The sequence below is a fragment of the Sphaeramia orbicularis genome, chromosome 12 (genome assembly GCF_902148855.1).
Source record: "Sphaeramia orbicularis chromosome 12, fSphaOr1.1, whole genome shotgun sequence".
In the NCBI taxonomy this organism is placed as follows: Eukaryota; Metazoa; Chordata; class Actinopteri; order Kurtiformes; family Apogonidae; genus Sphaeramia; species Sphaeramia orbicularis.
In genome coordinates, this window is record NC_043968.1 from 51744658 (window position 1) to 51760844 (window position 16187).

At 35.8% G+C, this 16187-nt stretch overlaps 2 protein-coding genes across 19 annotated transcripts in view; one reads left to right on the top strand and one right to left on the bottom strand.

The window, feature by feature from the left end:
- The window catches only part of LOC115429835 (protein unc-13 homolog B-like), a 95700-nt gene extending 90253 nt beyond the window's left edge, over window positions 1-5447 (bottom strand). For 13 of the 18 annotated variants that reach the window (XM_030149601.1, XM_030149602.1, XM_030149584.1 and 10 more), the window contains exon 1: window positions 5170-5444. In XM_030149601.1, the coding sequence (XP_030005461.1) occupies window positions 5170-5191 (22 nt within the window). In that variant the 5' untranslated portion in view covers window positions 5192-5444. Of the gene's footprint in view, window positions 1-5169 lie in introns of all 18 variants that reach the window. The other 5 variants (XM_030149600.1, XM_030149599.1, XM_030149598.1 and 2 more) reach the window with 3 other exon arrangements.
- Window positions 5448-7862: 2415 nt separating this feature from the next.
- stoml2 (stomatin (EPB72)-like 2) lies at window positions 7863-14856 on the top strand. Its single transcript, XM_030150620.1, has 10 exons — window positions 7863-8035; window positions 9437-9589; window positions 9963-10062; window positions 10158-10216; window positions 10945-11046; window positions 11154-11288; window positions 11879-12023; window positions 12188-12267; window positions 12363-12491; window positions 13859-14856. The coding sequence occupies exons 1-10, from the start codon at window positions 7991-7993 to the stop codon at window positions 13964-13966; spliced, it is 1056 nt and encodes a 351-aa protein (XP_030006480.1). The 5' UTR covers window positions 7863-7990; the 3' UTR covers window positions 13967-14856.
- The last annotated feature ends 1331 nt before the right edge of the window (window positions 14857-16187 follow it).

A 16187-nucleotide genomic window follows, 5' to 3' on the forward strand; every position in this document is an offset into this window, starting at 1 on the left:
CTCATACTTCAATAACACCCACCAGTGAGTTGTTGAGTTGAAGTTGCTTGCTGCCTGTCAGTTTGCCTCTCTCAAGCACTGGCACTAGATCGATGGATGGCAATTGAACCCTGATGCTGACCACCCACAGTCATCAACCCGGACCGCCATCGCAGGAGACCACAACGCTCTCTTTAGACCAATAATAGTCAAAACAAAAGCTTCTGTCAGGGAGTGAATCAGTTTCCAGTGAAGGACACTCTGTCAACTCCTCTTGTCGCTCAGTACAGTTCAGCTGTTTCCTTCAACACAATGCATTTGGTACACAATGGCTGTCCATTTCAAAGTCAATAAAGTACTGGACAAAAATACTGACAGATAATGAAAGAGCAATAGGTCAAAACACAAATGTATTGACCTTTATGTAACCAGGAAAAAGGCTGGAAGAGATTAAAAACCTCTTTTGCTGACAGCAGCAGCAGAAGTTACAGAAAATAGAAATTTCAGCCATACATCCCTACTAAAAATGTACATAAAACACATAGTAAAAGTCAGTTCTAAACCATATATAAAAACACTAGCACCTATTATATATACTATATATAGTGTGCGATAGAGATATGTGCAAATTAGAGATATAGCCTACTGTATGACAAGGTAAGAAAATTTAATACATAAAAGTAATATTAAAAAAAAAGAAAAATGAGCAAATATCTTTTGGTAGAACAAAGCTGTGTGTATTTACATTTACGTTCAGATTTATGTTCTTTTTCTTTTCAGCTTTTTCTTTACCTATTTGTGATTACATACATTTAACTATTACAGTGAAAAAAAATGTAATGTAGGTGGCACAACATTCATTAGAAATGCATTTCCATTTGCAATTTGATTGCATTTGAGCATATTTTCTGGGAGACAAGTCTGCTTCAATCTACTGTTACTATTTCCTAGTCTTATATAGTGAGAGCGTACATACAGAAAAAAAAAAGGATTTCCACAGGAGTAACACTGTCTTTTCCAAATTAGGAAAATGTAATTTAGATGAGATCTAAAGCCTTTTAAGGGCAAAAGAGTCCAAAACTAACTTTTTATCTCATCAGTCAATGGCACATAAAACTGACAAAGTTGACCAGCCAAATATATTTGATTACAGCTCATAAAATTGCATTTATCTGACAAAAAAAACAAAAAAAAACACCAAGCTCTAGGCAGACAAATGAATCTTTAGCAGAATGAAATGTCATGGTGTGTATTCAGAAACAAGAGGATACATACGTCCAATTTCAACTATATGAGTTGCTTAGCACTAATTACATAGAAAAAATTAGTTCAAAAGTGAGTCTGAATTGTGGGGTTTTTTTTTTTGTTGTTTTTTACATTTTACACCCATCACATATAGATGCATATTAATATATATCATATTTTTCAATAACATATTGAGTGTGAAAACAAATTTTTCCACTAAAATGTGACTTTATTTATATCTGCTTGAATTTAATAACTCTGTTCATATCAAATAAATATCCCAAAATGTTCTGAATTTGTGAGCTATGTAAATTGCTGCTGATTACAAATGAATATAAATTATGTACAATATTTTTTTTATTTATTTGTTCAAAACCAACTCCAACTCTCTAACAAAGCATTAGGCTCATATTCTTATTCTCCATTATGTAAGTGAAGTAATGGTACATCTGAGACCAAAATCATGGGGTCCATGTGAGCCATGCGTCCACTCAACCCTGTGCTGATCCACAGCATGAGTCTGGGTGAGTCCCCCTCACATGTCCAGTTGTAAGTGACAACCACTTATCTGTTGTGTAAAGACATCGCCATGGAGATAAAGCATCTCCACTAGCAATAAATAAGCAACATGGTCAGGCTGCACTGTCAGGGTGGTGAGGAACATCAGCTAGTCAAACAACCATGCTTTTGTCTGTTATCTGTGGGCTGTCCCACTCCCACCAGCTTTCGCGTGACATCACAGTAATCAATAAATGGATGCTGACAATGCAATACTGAACAGTACCATTTAGTAAAATACTCTTGATTAGCAGGGCCATAGGGTTGAATATTCTGAGGCAAATGAGAATGGACTTTGTGACCTTTGCCCTTTTACACAATGACATCTTTATCACGTGACGTTCACTTTTGTCATTTGAAACAAATATTAAGGTACACATATTCATGATTGGCCAGTAGCCTATTCGCATACATATTAGCAACATATTTAGTCTTTTCTTGTCACAATAAAACACTTATATGCCTTCTTCTGCATGATCATATTCTATAATTGCTGGCCTTAAAACTAATACTTTTCCCTCAATAACCTAATTACTAGTTATTGGTACAAAACTAAGGTTAACTCACTTCATTATGTCCATAGGGAAATTCAGTCTGCACATTTTACCCATCCTAATACACAAACAATATCTAAGGGACCAACTCCCGATCTTCATCAGCACAAACCTGCATGGCGCAAAGATAACAGGTAAACTCAAAATATCATCATAGAAAGGCTCCGGTCCAACAGAGAATCAGACCTGTAACCTTCTAGATGCAAGGTGGAATTGCTAAGCGTTACATCACCGTACTGCCAAATATCATGAGGTGATTATATCACAAGATCATAACTCATGAACTACTGTCTAGCACAGTAATAGCAGAAAATTAGCACAAAGAATAAAGCATTAATTAAAAGCTAATGCTAAGACACTATAAGCAGGTAATATTGAATATGTACCTTAATGTTTAGTGTTGCCAAATCATTTTCATCCGCACTTGTATACACATGCTTTGACTGAGCTATGTCCCTTATCTGTCATGAGGCAGTGACAGTGATATAAAGTTCATCCTGAGTTAAGAGTCACCTTTTTGATGTAATACAGACCTGATAATAAACACAGATTGCTAAGCCAAACATTGTTATAGTTTCAGATGAGGTGTGTGTGTGTTATTTCAATGGGAAGGAGTCCTGCTGTCTGTAAACATTTGCAAATCAATAAAGTAACTTAAAATCATGACAGACAGTGCTTGCTTGATTGTGTAGAGAATTAATGAGGCATAAGACTTAGAAATGATTCTAAAAAAAAATAGGGATAGTCAGTGTTTAGATGTGGCACAGTATGAATGAAATATAACTAAAATCAGACATTAAATTACAATGGCTCAAAATACAGAGGTCCAACCATGCTGAACCTAATTTTCCTCTCTCCCTGCCATAAATGTTTTCTTATTGAGACTATCTTAGGGAGAGTACACTTAGACAAATTGATTTTTCTTTTATTTCAACCATTTGCTGTCTCCGTCGTTAACATGATTAGCACATAGCAGATTTAAAGTACATTTTGTTTCAGAGAAGACAGGGAGGTGGAGGGAGGAATAAAACAACACACTTCCTGCTTCACAGCAATGAGATGTAAAATGTATTGTCTGTCTTTCCTTCAGGTCCATCCACCAATTCCTCTGAAAAAGAAAAGTTTGATGCTTACTTTTAGACCCAATTATTTACTGATATTTACCCACCATTGGGCTTGTGAAAGATCAATTTGACAGAGTCACCATGCAGACAGCTGACGATTAGTTTATGGCTGGAAGGGCATTTTAGGTCAGAGGTGGTGCTGAACGCTTACTGTCGTACATGACAAAATTCAGCATCCCTCTCTCTGCCTCTCCTTTTTTTTGGTCCCTTGTGAGCAAAATCACTGGGCGCTGGCCTTGTCACTAAATTAGATATTGCATAATGTACTTTGCTGCTGTGAAAAGGGCAGGGTTTTTGTCCTCTGTAATTTTTTCATGTTTATTCACAACAGACAGAGATACCGGAATTGGTTGTTGTTGTTGCTAATAGTTCATAGGTGCTGCAAACATCAGGATTATTATTTTATTATCGTAACAAATGGAATGTGTTAGCAAATGAGATCAAATTAACTACAATAGCCTTTAACCCTCTAAGACCTTAACAGCCACCAGAGAGCAGATGCATCTACTGATCTAAAATGTTTAACTTTTGAAAAACTAATCTATCAATACATTAAAATAATTAGGGTACAATGCAGTTTCTCGGCTTTAGAGCAGTGCCAGATGTGTTTTATTTAGATGTTCAGAGGTTCGGTAGTTAATGCAGAAACCGTCATTTTCTGCAACATTGATTTAATAATAAAACACATGCACTTTAACAAATGACAGTGGTTGTGCATGCTTGTTTATGATATATTTTGCAGAAAAATACCATTTTTCTTCAGTTTTCTCTATTCTTTTTATGTTACATGTTATGTTTTGAGTTTTTATGAACACCGACATAATGTGTAAGGTAAGGGATATCGAAGATTTTCACAGAAAAATGCTATATGCATCAGATGATATGATAATAAACGGTGTTAAATCACTTGGGAAAGGTCAAACACGGAGGAAAACTGATGTGAATGTCACCACAAAAACAGTAATAGGTCTTTCAAGGTAAACTTTCTTTTAACACACAAATGTACTGTACATGTCCTTTTGTCTATTGAATGTATTTCAACTATTGAGAATGATATACTTCAGTCTGTTGCAGCTTTCTAAAAGGCGTCACTTTAATTAAGTCTGTACTTGTTGACCCTTGGGATTTGTATTGGAGCCTGCAGGAATACTACCACTACTTTTAATGAAACACATATTCTTTTTTTTAATATAATGTCTATCATGAGGTTACACATTTAGTATTTATTCAGAAACAGTGAACCTCTCAACACTTAATAAATAAATAAATAAATAAATAGCAGCTTCTTGTCTCTGTTATGACAGTCTATGATGCTAATATTTCAGAATAAAAGCTAAATGAGGCTCATGCTATTTGTTGTCATCTTTGGAGTACACAGCAATAAGTACAGGTTAGTAATGTGTTTGCTGCACGAAAACAGCTGGTATTATCGTGGGTGGCACCAACTAGCTTTAAATGTCATATCCCAGAGAGGAAAACAGAATGTGAGATTTTTTATCTTTCATTTCAGGAATGAGGCTTTTCAGGACATATGTAACTTTGCTAGCTACATATAGGTACTTAAGAAACATGCCTGTGAGAAAACCTGTTTAGTCAGATTTCATTGACATTATCAGATTAAACACTAAAGCCAAGTTTTCCGTGTCAAAGAAAAACTTATTGAGGCTGTAAACATAGAAAATGTACTTTAAAAAAAATATTAAACCTACCTCTAACACAGAGTAACGACATGGCAAAGGACTTCCAGCGACAATCCTATAGTTTCACAGTTGGCGAAGCAGGCTCTCAGCGGAGATTTACTCTGAGCTCTGACATTACAACGTCTATCAAAGTACTTTTTAAAAACTCTAAAACCTTCCCGTCGGTGTTTAAAAGTGTTTTACAGATGCTGGGCTTGGGCAGAGAGCTGCAGCCCCCCGCCACGGCCACGCCATGATCAAAACTCCCATCACGGATGACAAACTACACGAACGACCTAAGGGCATAGACGGAGGAGAGCCAAGGGGGCGGGCCCGAGGTGCACCTGTCACTGACGGCAGGATCGTCCAATGAAAACCTAGCATCTGGGAGGAAGGCGGAACGGCTCAAGAAATCAGACCAATCATCAACGAGGACAGGTTAGAGGAAGAAACAGGTGACGCACACATCCCCTAACTCTTATTACTTTATGTAAGAATGGGATTAGTTATCGTCTGATGATTTTTATGGGTTTTTAAACAGTTTTACTCTACATTAGTAGACTTTCACCGCTACCTGTATAAGTAAGTTATGATATATTGCACTCATACTGACCACCTGTTCATGTGGATGCATGTGTTCTTAATAACTCTATGATGAAACTGTATGCAACACATTCAGAAATCAATAAGACCAAGAAGCATCACTTAACAACAAAGTAATTGTCAGCAGGACATAGCTGAATTCGGGTAGTGTATTTATATGCAAAACTGTAGGCGCTTTAGTGTTAAATAACAGACAACAGCACCTCTCTGTGGACTCACTGAGACATTGCAAAGAAAAGTCAAATTCAAATCATTAATTGCAGCCTACAAAATTCTTAGTAGGTCTGCTTCTACCTACTTAGGTGCACTGATAAAAGCTTATGTTGCCCCACGATCACTCCGCTCATCTAGGGAATGTTGTCTGGTGGTCTGGAAACCTTGCACAAGACAATCCAGGCTCTTTTCATGGGTCGTTCCACGGTGGTGGAATCATCTACCAAGCACTATGAGAACAGAGGCGTCCCTGCCTGTCTTCAAGAAGCTCCTGAAGACCCAGCTCTTCAGAGATCACCTCCTGTCCTAGCACTTTCAAACATTCCATTTTAAATGTATTATTATGGTTATTCTGTTGTTTTAGTCGGTATTTTTATTTCACTGTTTTAAATTGTACAGCTGTTTTTATGTCTTCTTAATCTATTCTTGTATTTTTAGTCTATAATTTTGCTTTTTAATCTTCTGTATGACACTGTTTTTAATTGTACAGCTGCTTTATGTCTTTAATCTATTCTTGTATTTTATTTTATTTTATTTTTTATTTATTTTTTTTAAGTTTTGGTTTTCCCCTGTAAGTCGCTTTGGAAAAAAGCATCTACCAAATGCATAATATAAATGTAAATGTAAAACTGAAGCATTACTAATTTTAATTTAACTTGCTCTTATTTGAAATGTGATTTACTACATTATAATGCAACACATAAATCAACCATCAGTCTCATTGATTACAGAAAGCAAGTCTAAAACGAGTGAAAATAAAATGGTAATAATAATTGAAATAATATATAACATAAACTGTGCATTTCAGTGTCACATGCAATATTACATTTTATTACTCAAGATTATTATTACTTATCATTACTAATATTTACAACCTAACACATCAAATAGTTGGGACAGCATTGAATATGACTGCAGTGATATTAAAAGTTTTTTCCCCTTCATATTTCATTTTAGGGAGAAAGAATACAATATATTTCATGTTTTTCTGTCAGCGTCATTGAATGTGTAAACAGGTATAAATTGTCCCCATTCAGGCTGCCACACATTCAAGAAAAAGTTGATAAAGGAGCAATTCATGGCAAATTCTGGTTTCTAAACACTGAATAATGACATGATTTGAAACAGGATTTGGTACAAAAGCAACATTCAGGAAAATAATTGTTTAATAGGAGCAAACATGAAAACAATGAAAGATGTGTACAATTATATATGTTAAAAATACATGTTTAAAATAATGTTGCAGAGAGATTCTGAATTCAGTTTTGAACATATTGACTTCAGATTTCTGATTTGGTATTTATACTGTTCATTCCTTTTTCATACAAGGTCTGTTCATACTCTGGTAATAGAAATGACAATACTGAGATTGAAATAACATCCAGCCCAAAGCAACACTGAAACATTTGAAAATATGAATTGAAATCCTAGAATCCCAGAAATCGTTTTTCTTCTTTATTTGTAATATAACATGACTTTCTTACTTACTGATTAATTCTTGGTTTTGTTTGTTTGTTTGTTTTAATTAAAACAAACAAACAAGCAAACAAAACCAATACATACCATTCTGACAGACTGAACCATAAGACTGTGTATGATTTTGTAGGGACGTCTGATTTTTATTTTTTATTTATTTATTTATTTTTTTTAAATTGTATTTATTTATTTTTTTGACACTGACATAAATACAAAACAGAATCAATCAGTTAATTTGTTGTGGGCCTTTTTTTTTCGAATTACGATCTTCTTCTTCTTCTTCTTCTTCTTCTTCTTCTTCTTCTTCTTCTTCTTCTTCTACAATCAGTAGTAGTAGTAGTAATGTTTATCAGTGTTTATCATCTGCTGGCGGAACTGTATTCGTCCTCTTCTAGTTTCCTGCACTGGCGGACGTTTTTAGTGTTGCACCAATGATGTAACTTTCATTTCCTGATCAGCAGGGGTCACACACGAGTAATGAGCATTTAGTGTGAAGAGACCTCTTTACACAGCTGTATCTCTGACTTTATGTTAATACTTCTCTAAGTACTGAGGCTACATGATGCTACGAACCCTTTGTCGGAGCGGCGGGGCCCTGTTGAGGGTAAGAGACCCGGCTGTGGACCGGAGCTCCTCCGGCTGCCGGTGGAGGAGTGTCTGTGTGTCATTCAGTGGCTTTAAAACCGAACAAATATTTACAGAAATGTTTCGAGTCTGTCCACTATAAACGGACAACATTTTCAACGCGTTTGTTGGACATATTTGACACTGAGGCTGTAATGTTAACTTTAAGCAGAGCTATTGAAATGATATAAAGCAGAATATTTCACTACAGATCTAATCAAAATCCAAATGGTCTCTTTTAGTATTGGTGAAATATCAGAATTTATGTTAAATGCAGTAAAGGAAGATGTTCACATGAGTATACATTTAACAATGAATCAAAGCTATAGTGCTAAAGCTATAATTCCATTCAGTTTTACTCTAAAGTTAGATTTAATAGATCAATATTGCAAAGAAAAACGCATTTGGCTCATTCCATCATAACTTGAGCATAATTCAGAAGTTATTTTCACTTCACATTAAGTTTTGTTTGTTTGTTTGTTTTTTAATTTTCATCTAAAGATTATCATGTATTAAATTATCAAGATCATGTAAAATCTAAGATCTATATAGCTACTTTTTGGTTCTAAATTTCAACTTTACTTAAATATACAGTAGGCCCAACAATTGTGAATGTGTGAACTGCATTGTCTTTGTAACATTAATTAAGGAAATAGTAGATTAGAAGGTAACCGTATCCCCTTTTGCTAATATGTGACCCTGAGCAGTAAGAAAAAGATAACTTTATTTTAGGCTGTTGTAGCTCTCTCATGGTATAACTATAGTATCTTTTGTGCGTGTTGATGATTGGGATTTCTGTAGGAATACCACCACTACTTTTAATGAAACACAAGCTCTTTGTAATGTAATGTAATGTAATGTCTGATGTAATATCTATGTAATATGACTGCTCATTTACAGAATACAGACATCACAGAAACTACTGATTTATCTGTTTTGATCCGATGATTTATTTTCCGTTTTCTTGTTTAGAAGCCTAATATAATCTGTTATCACTGGCATCAATTTCTACCAGTTCTGATGGCATAAAAAAAGTCATATCAGTGCAAGTGGATTAATCACTCTGAATTTTATTTATTCCTGTAAATAATGTTACTAAAATTCAATTGATACAGTGGAATGAAAACTAATGGTAAAATAGAAGAAGTACGTAATACTTTGTTCTTCCATTGTTCAGCTGGAGATGGTGTAATGTAAACCTTATTTTAAAGATGATATGAATATGCTGAAAATGTTTTTACTATGAGTTGTGTGTGTGAACAACTTAGCAAAACACTGAGGGATTTCTGTCAGGTTTAACAAAGCATCCGCAGCCTTGTCAAATGATCCCAGTGCATAAATTAAGGCTTTGTTGTGTGTGTGTGTGTGTGTGTGTTCGTAGCAAACCCAGCGGCCCGTGCCGAGGTTGTGGGTCACACCAGCTCAGCAGCGATGGGCCTCCAGCCTTCCCATGAACACCGTGGTTCTGTTTGTGCCTCAGCAGGAAGCCTGGGTGGTGGAGAGGATGGGTCGCTTTCACCGGATTCTGGAGCCGGTAACGGACACTTTATAAAGATGGTCAATCAAAGAGACAGAAACCAAGAGGACATTTACTAAATCATATAGTGTGCTTTTCAAAGTCAAGTGTCATTTTTTTTAGTTTTGGCACCAAGTGCATGTATACTATGAACTGATTCTTTCTTTTGACCACAGAAATTTCTTATAAAAAATGTGTCAAGTACAAGTTTTTAGGCTTTGAAAAGTCACATGTTTACTCATTTAGTTTTACCTGATGGTGTCAAACTACTACTTCTAACTGTAACATTTAATTTAATTTAATTTAATGACAGTAGTTCACAGATTTTGTCTGTTTTGTTGGATAATAAGCTGGTGATCTCTAATATTTATTCCTTTTCATTTCTTTGTAGGGATTAAACTTTCTTATACCTCTACTTGACCGAATTCGCTACGTCCAGAGTCTCAAAGAGATTGTCATCGATGTCCCAGAGCAGTCTGCAGTATCTCTAGGTTAGTGCCTCATAGTTAACTTTCATTTTCTCATTATTCATCATTTTATTCATCTAAATCTCTGCATGTTTATCTTGATTCCCTTGTGTTCACAGATAACGTAACATTACAAATCGATGGAGTTCTTTATTTAAGGATTCTAGACCCGTTTAAGGTAAGCGGCTGTAAATGTGAGACCGGCTGTGCTCTGATCATTGTGATGTACAGGGTGGGGAAGCAAAATTTACAATGAACATTTAGTTGTTTTTTCTCAGCAGGCACTACGTCAATTGTTTTGAAACCAAACATATATTGATGTCATAATCATCCTAACACTATTATCCATACCTTTTCAGAAACTTTTGCCCATATGAGTAATCAGGAAAGCAAACGTCAAAGAGTGTGTGATTTGCTGAATGCACTCGTCACACCAAAGGAGATTTCAAAAATAGTTGGAGTGTCCATAAAGACTGTTTATAATGTAAAGAAGAGAATGACTATGAGCAAAACTATTACGAGAAAGTCTGGAAGATACTATTAAAGAAGAATGGGAGAAGTTGTCACCCCAATATTTGAGGAACACTTGCGCAAGTGTCAGGAAGCGTGTGAAGGCGGTTATCGAGAAAGAAGGAGGACACATAGAATAAAAACATTTTCTATTATGTAAATTTTCTTGTGGCAAATAAATTCTCATGACTTTGAATAAACTAACTGGTCATACACTGTCTTTCAATCCCTGCCTCAAAATATTGTAAATTTTGCTTCCCCACCCTGTAGATGTGTGTCTTAGCTGTGCTGGGTTTATTCATTTACTGTTCTGTGTTTAACTGTGTTTAATAGAGAGACAGTAACACACAATAATTTTCCCTGGAATTAATAAAGTATTCTGATTCCTGATTCTAGGCCAGTTATGGAGTCGAGGATCCAGAATATGCCGTCACACAGCTGGCACAGACCACCATGCGTTCAGAACTGGGCAAACTCACACTGGACAAAGTGTTCAGGGTAACACAATGCTGCCTCATCTCACATTGTGTTATGTTCCTGTATGAAGACCAGATGAATCTCTCTCTCTTTTTTTTTTTTAATTCACTGTTGTTTTTATTTTGCAGGAAAGGGAGTCTCTCAATGCCAACATTGTTCACTCCATCAACCAGGCGTCAGACGAGTGGGGAATCCGCTGCCTCCGCTACGAGATTAAAGATATACATGTTCCACCTCGTGTCAAAGAATCCATGCAGATGCAGGTATGACATGTTTAGCTGAGATCACCATAAATGAACAAATCGATTAGAACTGTAAATTTACCATTACACTATAAGCGCATTGCAATCTAATTTTGAGGCCTTGTTGATGAACTGTTGAGGTTTACACTTAAAGAAACAGTTTTTCTAAATCCTTCAGAATCTCAGATGTTGTTTTTATTTTATTTATTTTATGAATTTTTTAAATTAATTTTTAAAATTTTCTTTTTATATGAAATATTTGAGGAAAGAAAGAACAAACAAAATTGATCCAAAACTGGGAAATTGTAGTGCAGTAACATGACATACAGTAAAAATTGAATACAACATTAAAAAATACAACACAAGAGCAAACAGACAATACATAATAAATTAGAAGTATAAAAATAGAATCGGTAAAAAAAGACTGGACAATCAGACAGTAAGGTGAAATAATAAACTAACATGCAAAGTAAAAGTGGAATTTTTCAATGAGGAACAGGTGTATAAATGACATTAAAGTGTACAGTGGAAATGATGTTTATGAGCGGGGTTTTAAGATCAGATATATGAAGAACATATGAATTTACCTTGAGCTTCATTTCTTCATGTAGGTGGAGGCCGAGCGTAAGAAAAGAGCCACAGTGCTGGAGTCTGAGGGGACGAGGGAGGCAGCCATTAACGTGGCCGAGGGCCGTAAACAGGCCCAGATCCTGGCATCAGAGGGTGAAAAGGCCGAGCAGATCAATAAAGCTGCCGGTAGGTGCATTAAGAGGCCCAGGTCAGCCATTGTTCAGGGCTGCGCCTCGTATATTTTTGCCTGTATCGGCTTTAACTCACATTTATAGGATCTTGTTATTTGTACGACTTTGTAAATGTATTTTACCTCTGAGTTATGACTATGATTACTGCGCTCCCTCCAGGTGAAGCTCAAGCCGTCTTAGCCAAAGCCGAGGCCAAAGCTGAAGCCATCCGTATGCTGTCCGCGGCTCTGACTGAGCAGGTACCAGCACTTTTTATTTTTACATTACGCCCATCTGGACTCAGGCGTGATGGGTTCTGTTTTGATTTGTATGGTTTTTTTTTCTTGTTGCACAGAATGGAAATGCAGCTGCCTCTCTGAGTGTGGCCGAACAGTACGTGTCTGCATTTTCCAAACTTGCCAAAGAGTCCAACACTGTCCTCCTGCCTACGAACACTGGGGACATTACTGGGATGGTCACACAGGTACGGACGTTTAATTAGAGCATCACAACTGTTAAAATAGACTGAAAAAAGAAATTAAAAACCTACAGAATCACATCTGGGCAATAAAATGAGAAAGTTTTTGATCTGTTTTTATATAGTTTTGTCTGGTTTAGTTTAATATTGTTTTTGTGTTGTTGCATCTTTCGTGTTCTTTTGTTTTTGTTTTTTCACATATTTAATGTCTTTTTTTTTGTATTGTGACTTTTACATTTTCATATTGCTGCATCATTCATGTACATTTTTATGGGATGTTTTTTTACATCCTATGTTGTTTTTGTCGTGTCGCATCTTTCACATTGTGTCTTTTACAATGTTTTTTTCCTTGTGTTTTATACTGGTTTCATTTTGTGGGTTTTACATTCATTTTTGTCTTGTGTCTTATGTTGTGTTTGTCTCTTGTCATTTTTGTCTCTGCGTCTGTTGTGTATTATTTCCTCTTTTTGTACCTTTTACATCCTTTTTTTGTCTGGTCTTTTACTTGTTCATATTGTTGCATTATTCTGCTATATTTTTGTATATTTTTGTGCCTTTCTGGTTTTTATCTTATGGCATCTTTTACATTGTATTTTCTAAATTGCTTTCATCTTGTGTTTTTTTTTTTACATCCTTTATTTTGTCTTGTGTCATTTACATTGTTTTACATTTGTTTCATCTTGTGTGTTTTACATTCATTTTGTCTTTTTTGTTGTATTTGTCTCTTTTCATTTACATTGTTTTTATCTTGTTGCGTCTGTTGTGCACTTTTTCATTTTTTTGTGTCTTGTACATCCTTTTTTGTCTTGTCTTTGACATGTTCGTGTTGTTGCATCATTCTGGTACATTTTTGTGTATTTTTTGTGCCTTTTACATTGTTTTTGACTTACAGCACCTTTTTTGCTGTATTTTTTTGAAATTGTTTTCATCTTGCATTTTTTTTCCCCATCCTTTATTTTGTCTTGTGTCATTTACATTGTTTTTGTCTGGTTGCCTCTGTTGTGTATTATTTTATGTTTGTTGCATTTTTTGCACTCTTTTTGTCTTGTGTCTTTCAGTGTTTTCATTTTACACCCTTTTCCATCTTGTGTCTGATCAATTACTTTTATGTTGCACTTTTTATGTCCTTTTTCTCTTGTCGTCAACATTGTTTTTGTCTTGTGTCTTTTATAATTTGTCACTTTGTCCAGCAATCAGCCTTGTTTGTCATCACAAACTTGACATTTGTGATGACTGAAACAGACTTCTGAAACTTTTTAACATTTTTTGCTATCTCACTTGGCCTTGTTCTGACTCACTGTGTGTTAAAGGTGAACTTATTTTAGTTTTAATCTTTAGTTTAAGGTGTTGTCCTGTGTTTTTTCTCTTCCCAGGCCATGACCATTTACGGTACACTGTCAAAGACAAGCCCAAAAGTAGAAAGCGTGGCACCAAAAGTGTTGGAGGAGCAAATAGAAGATCCTGTGAACCACTCGGCATGATCTTCACAACAGTGGACTCGAATCAGTGAACTCAGTTCCAGATAGAGAAGCAGTTTATGTTCAATAGTTAAAGTCTCTGAGGCATCACAGTGGGAATAAAGTTCACAGTCCTTCTTCTAATAGGACAGATGGAAAAAACTGCACACTTCAGAAAGCCTTGCCTTGGAGCGATGGGAGAGTCACTTGTTTTGTAAGAACTTTTCTGGTCTTTAGTGACTTATGTTTGTGTGTCAGCCATTTATTGTCAGGTTTGGAAATTAACACCAGCTCCCAGAGAGTTTGGCTGGACAGTAACATGGAGAAAAACTTGTGAGGTGTTTGGATTTATTTGTTGCCGTGGGTAACCGGCACAAAAAAAGTCAACTTCTTGACCCAAATAATCCCCTGGACGTGAACTGAAGTCTCTTTCTGAGTCGTTATGAATTTGATTTGAAGTAAAAGCCCTACAGTGGAACTAAATATATAACATTTACCTTAAAATCTATTTGTATTGAACATTTATGTTTTGCAGCTGCCCAAATATGTGTATTCAGGAGCTGTAGATTTATTAATTTTGACTGTAAACTCAGGTGAGCTATCTACTGTAGTGTGGCTCCTTGATGTTAAAGTTCACCATCGTATATTTACTTCGTTTACAGAATTTTTTTTCAGCTGTCCTTACCATCGTTGGGACCAGAGTTTGTGTTTGAGTTGCTATACTTTGCACAGCTGGATGTCTCAGAAAGGTGGAAAGTTAGAAGTTGGGGCTTTCACAATCATTTGGCTCCATTTCTTTGTGTAGTAATATTAAATATTTACAAATGCCTCCCTTTTTGACCCGAGTTTAGTCTTTAAAATATCGTCCCCCTGTCCCTGCCATCCTTTCCATTACATTATTATTTGGAAGTCACGCAAATCTACTACACAGAATGGTAATAATGTGAGTTTATAGAGTTACACATGAGAAACTGAACATGTATAAATGTCAAATTTGGACAGCATATTTTTCTGATTAAGGAAGGAAATGGTTTGGTTTGAAATAACTGTTGTGTAAACACGCAGCAAGCAGTACATCTCAAAAACCACAATTTATTACGGTTAATGAACTACTGCCCCAGTTTCTTTTAACTTTAAACCACCTCGGTACCAAAAATCTCTGGTTATCTGGACAATAGGCTGTGTGTTCTAGAGATTTTTAGACCAACGGTGACTCTGGACTACTCCATTTAGGATGCTTACCGGGGGGGGGGGGGGGGGGGGGGGGGGGTGACATAATTTAAATTAACTCACCAGTTACGTTTCAGATGGATGGACCTAATCATGGGGAAAATGAAGAACTCACCAAAAAAGAAGGTCTGAAGTTTAGAAAGTTAAGACATGCTTAATTTATTGCTTCAGGCAAAAATACAAAAGTTACAAAAAGAATCTAACATCAAACACACATTTCATCACAGAGAGAAAAAGAAAAAGCCTGCCAAAAAGAGTTTCCTTTATTACCTTTTTATAGTCTTTGGTGACTCTTGGAGACTCCCATTATTCAATGACATCATTTGTCGTATGCTTATTATTGGTTAATGGTAGTTTCTGGGCAGAACATGTCAGTTACTCCATAAGCCAATTCTGAGAAAAGCACATGCTTTTGCATGTGCACAGCTTTTGCTGAACACCTGCACTATTAGGCTAGCATTTCTTGACCACAAAAATCCCCTTAGTTCATAATCTGTTTTTTGTGCTTGACTCTCTTCACCACAACTACTTTCTAAAGCTATAAAATTAGATCTTTTATGTAGAATCTGACCTTTCTCTAGGTTCAGCACAGACAGGTGTGAGTACGTCAAAACCACACACACGCGGATCAAACCTGACACTGACTGTTCAGTACAAATAAGGATACATCTGCAAAAATAAAAGATTCTTCAAGCAAAAGAACTTGTAATGTAAAAATTAAGCAAACAGCTCATAACATTACATTTCCTCTTCTCCATTTTGGTTCATGATGTATGATATTCACCTGACATTGTAGAGCAAAATCTAAAGTCACATTCAACTTTCATTTAATATGATCCATATCACAGTTGCCTGAGCTAATCCCCATCTTTGTTTTTTTTTTATTAGGTTCAACAAAAATAAATAAATCTTGTTAAGTTGGCTCACAATGTCTGTTTCAATAAATGTGTGCCACGTTATTATGAAGGATTGTTTTGAGAAACTGTGTGATGGTTCATTTTAAGTGTCACCCTTT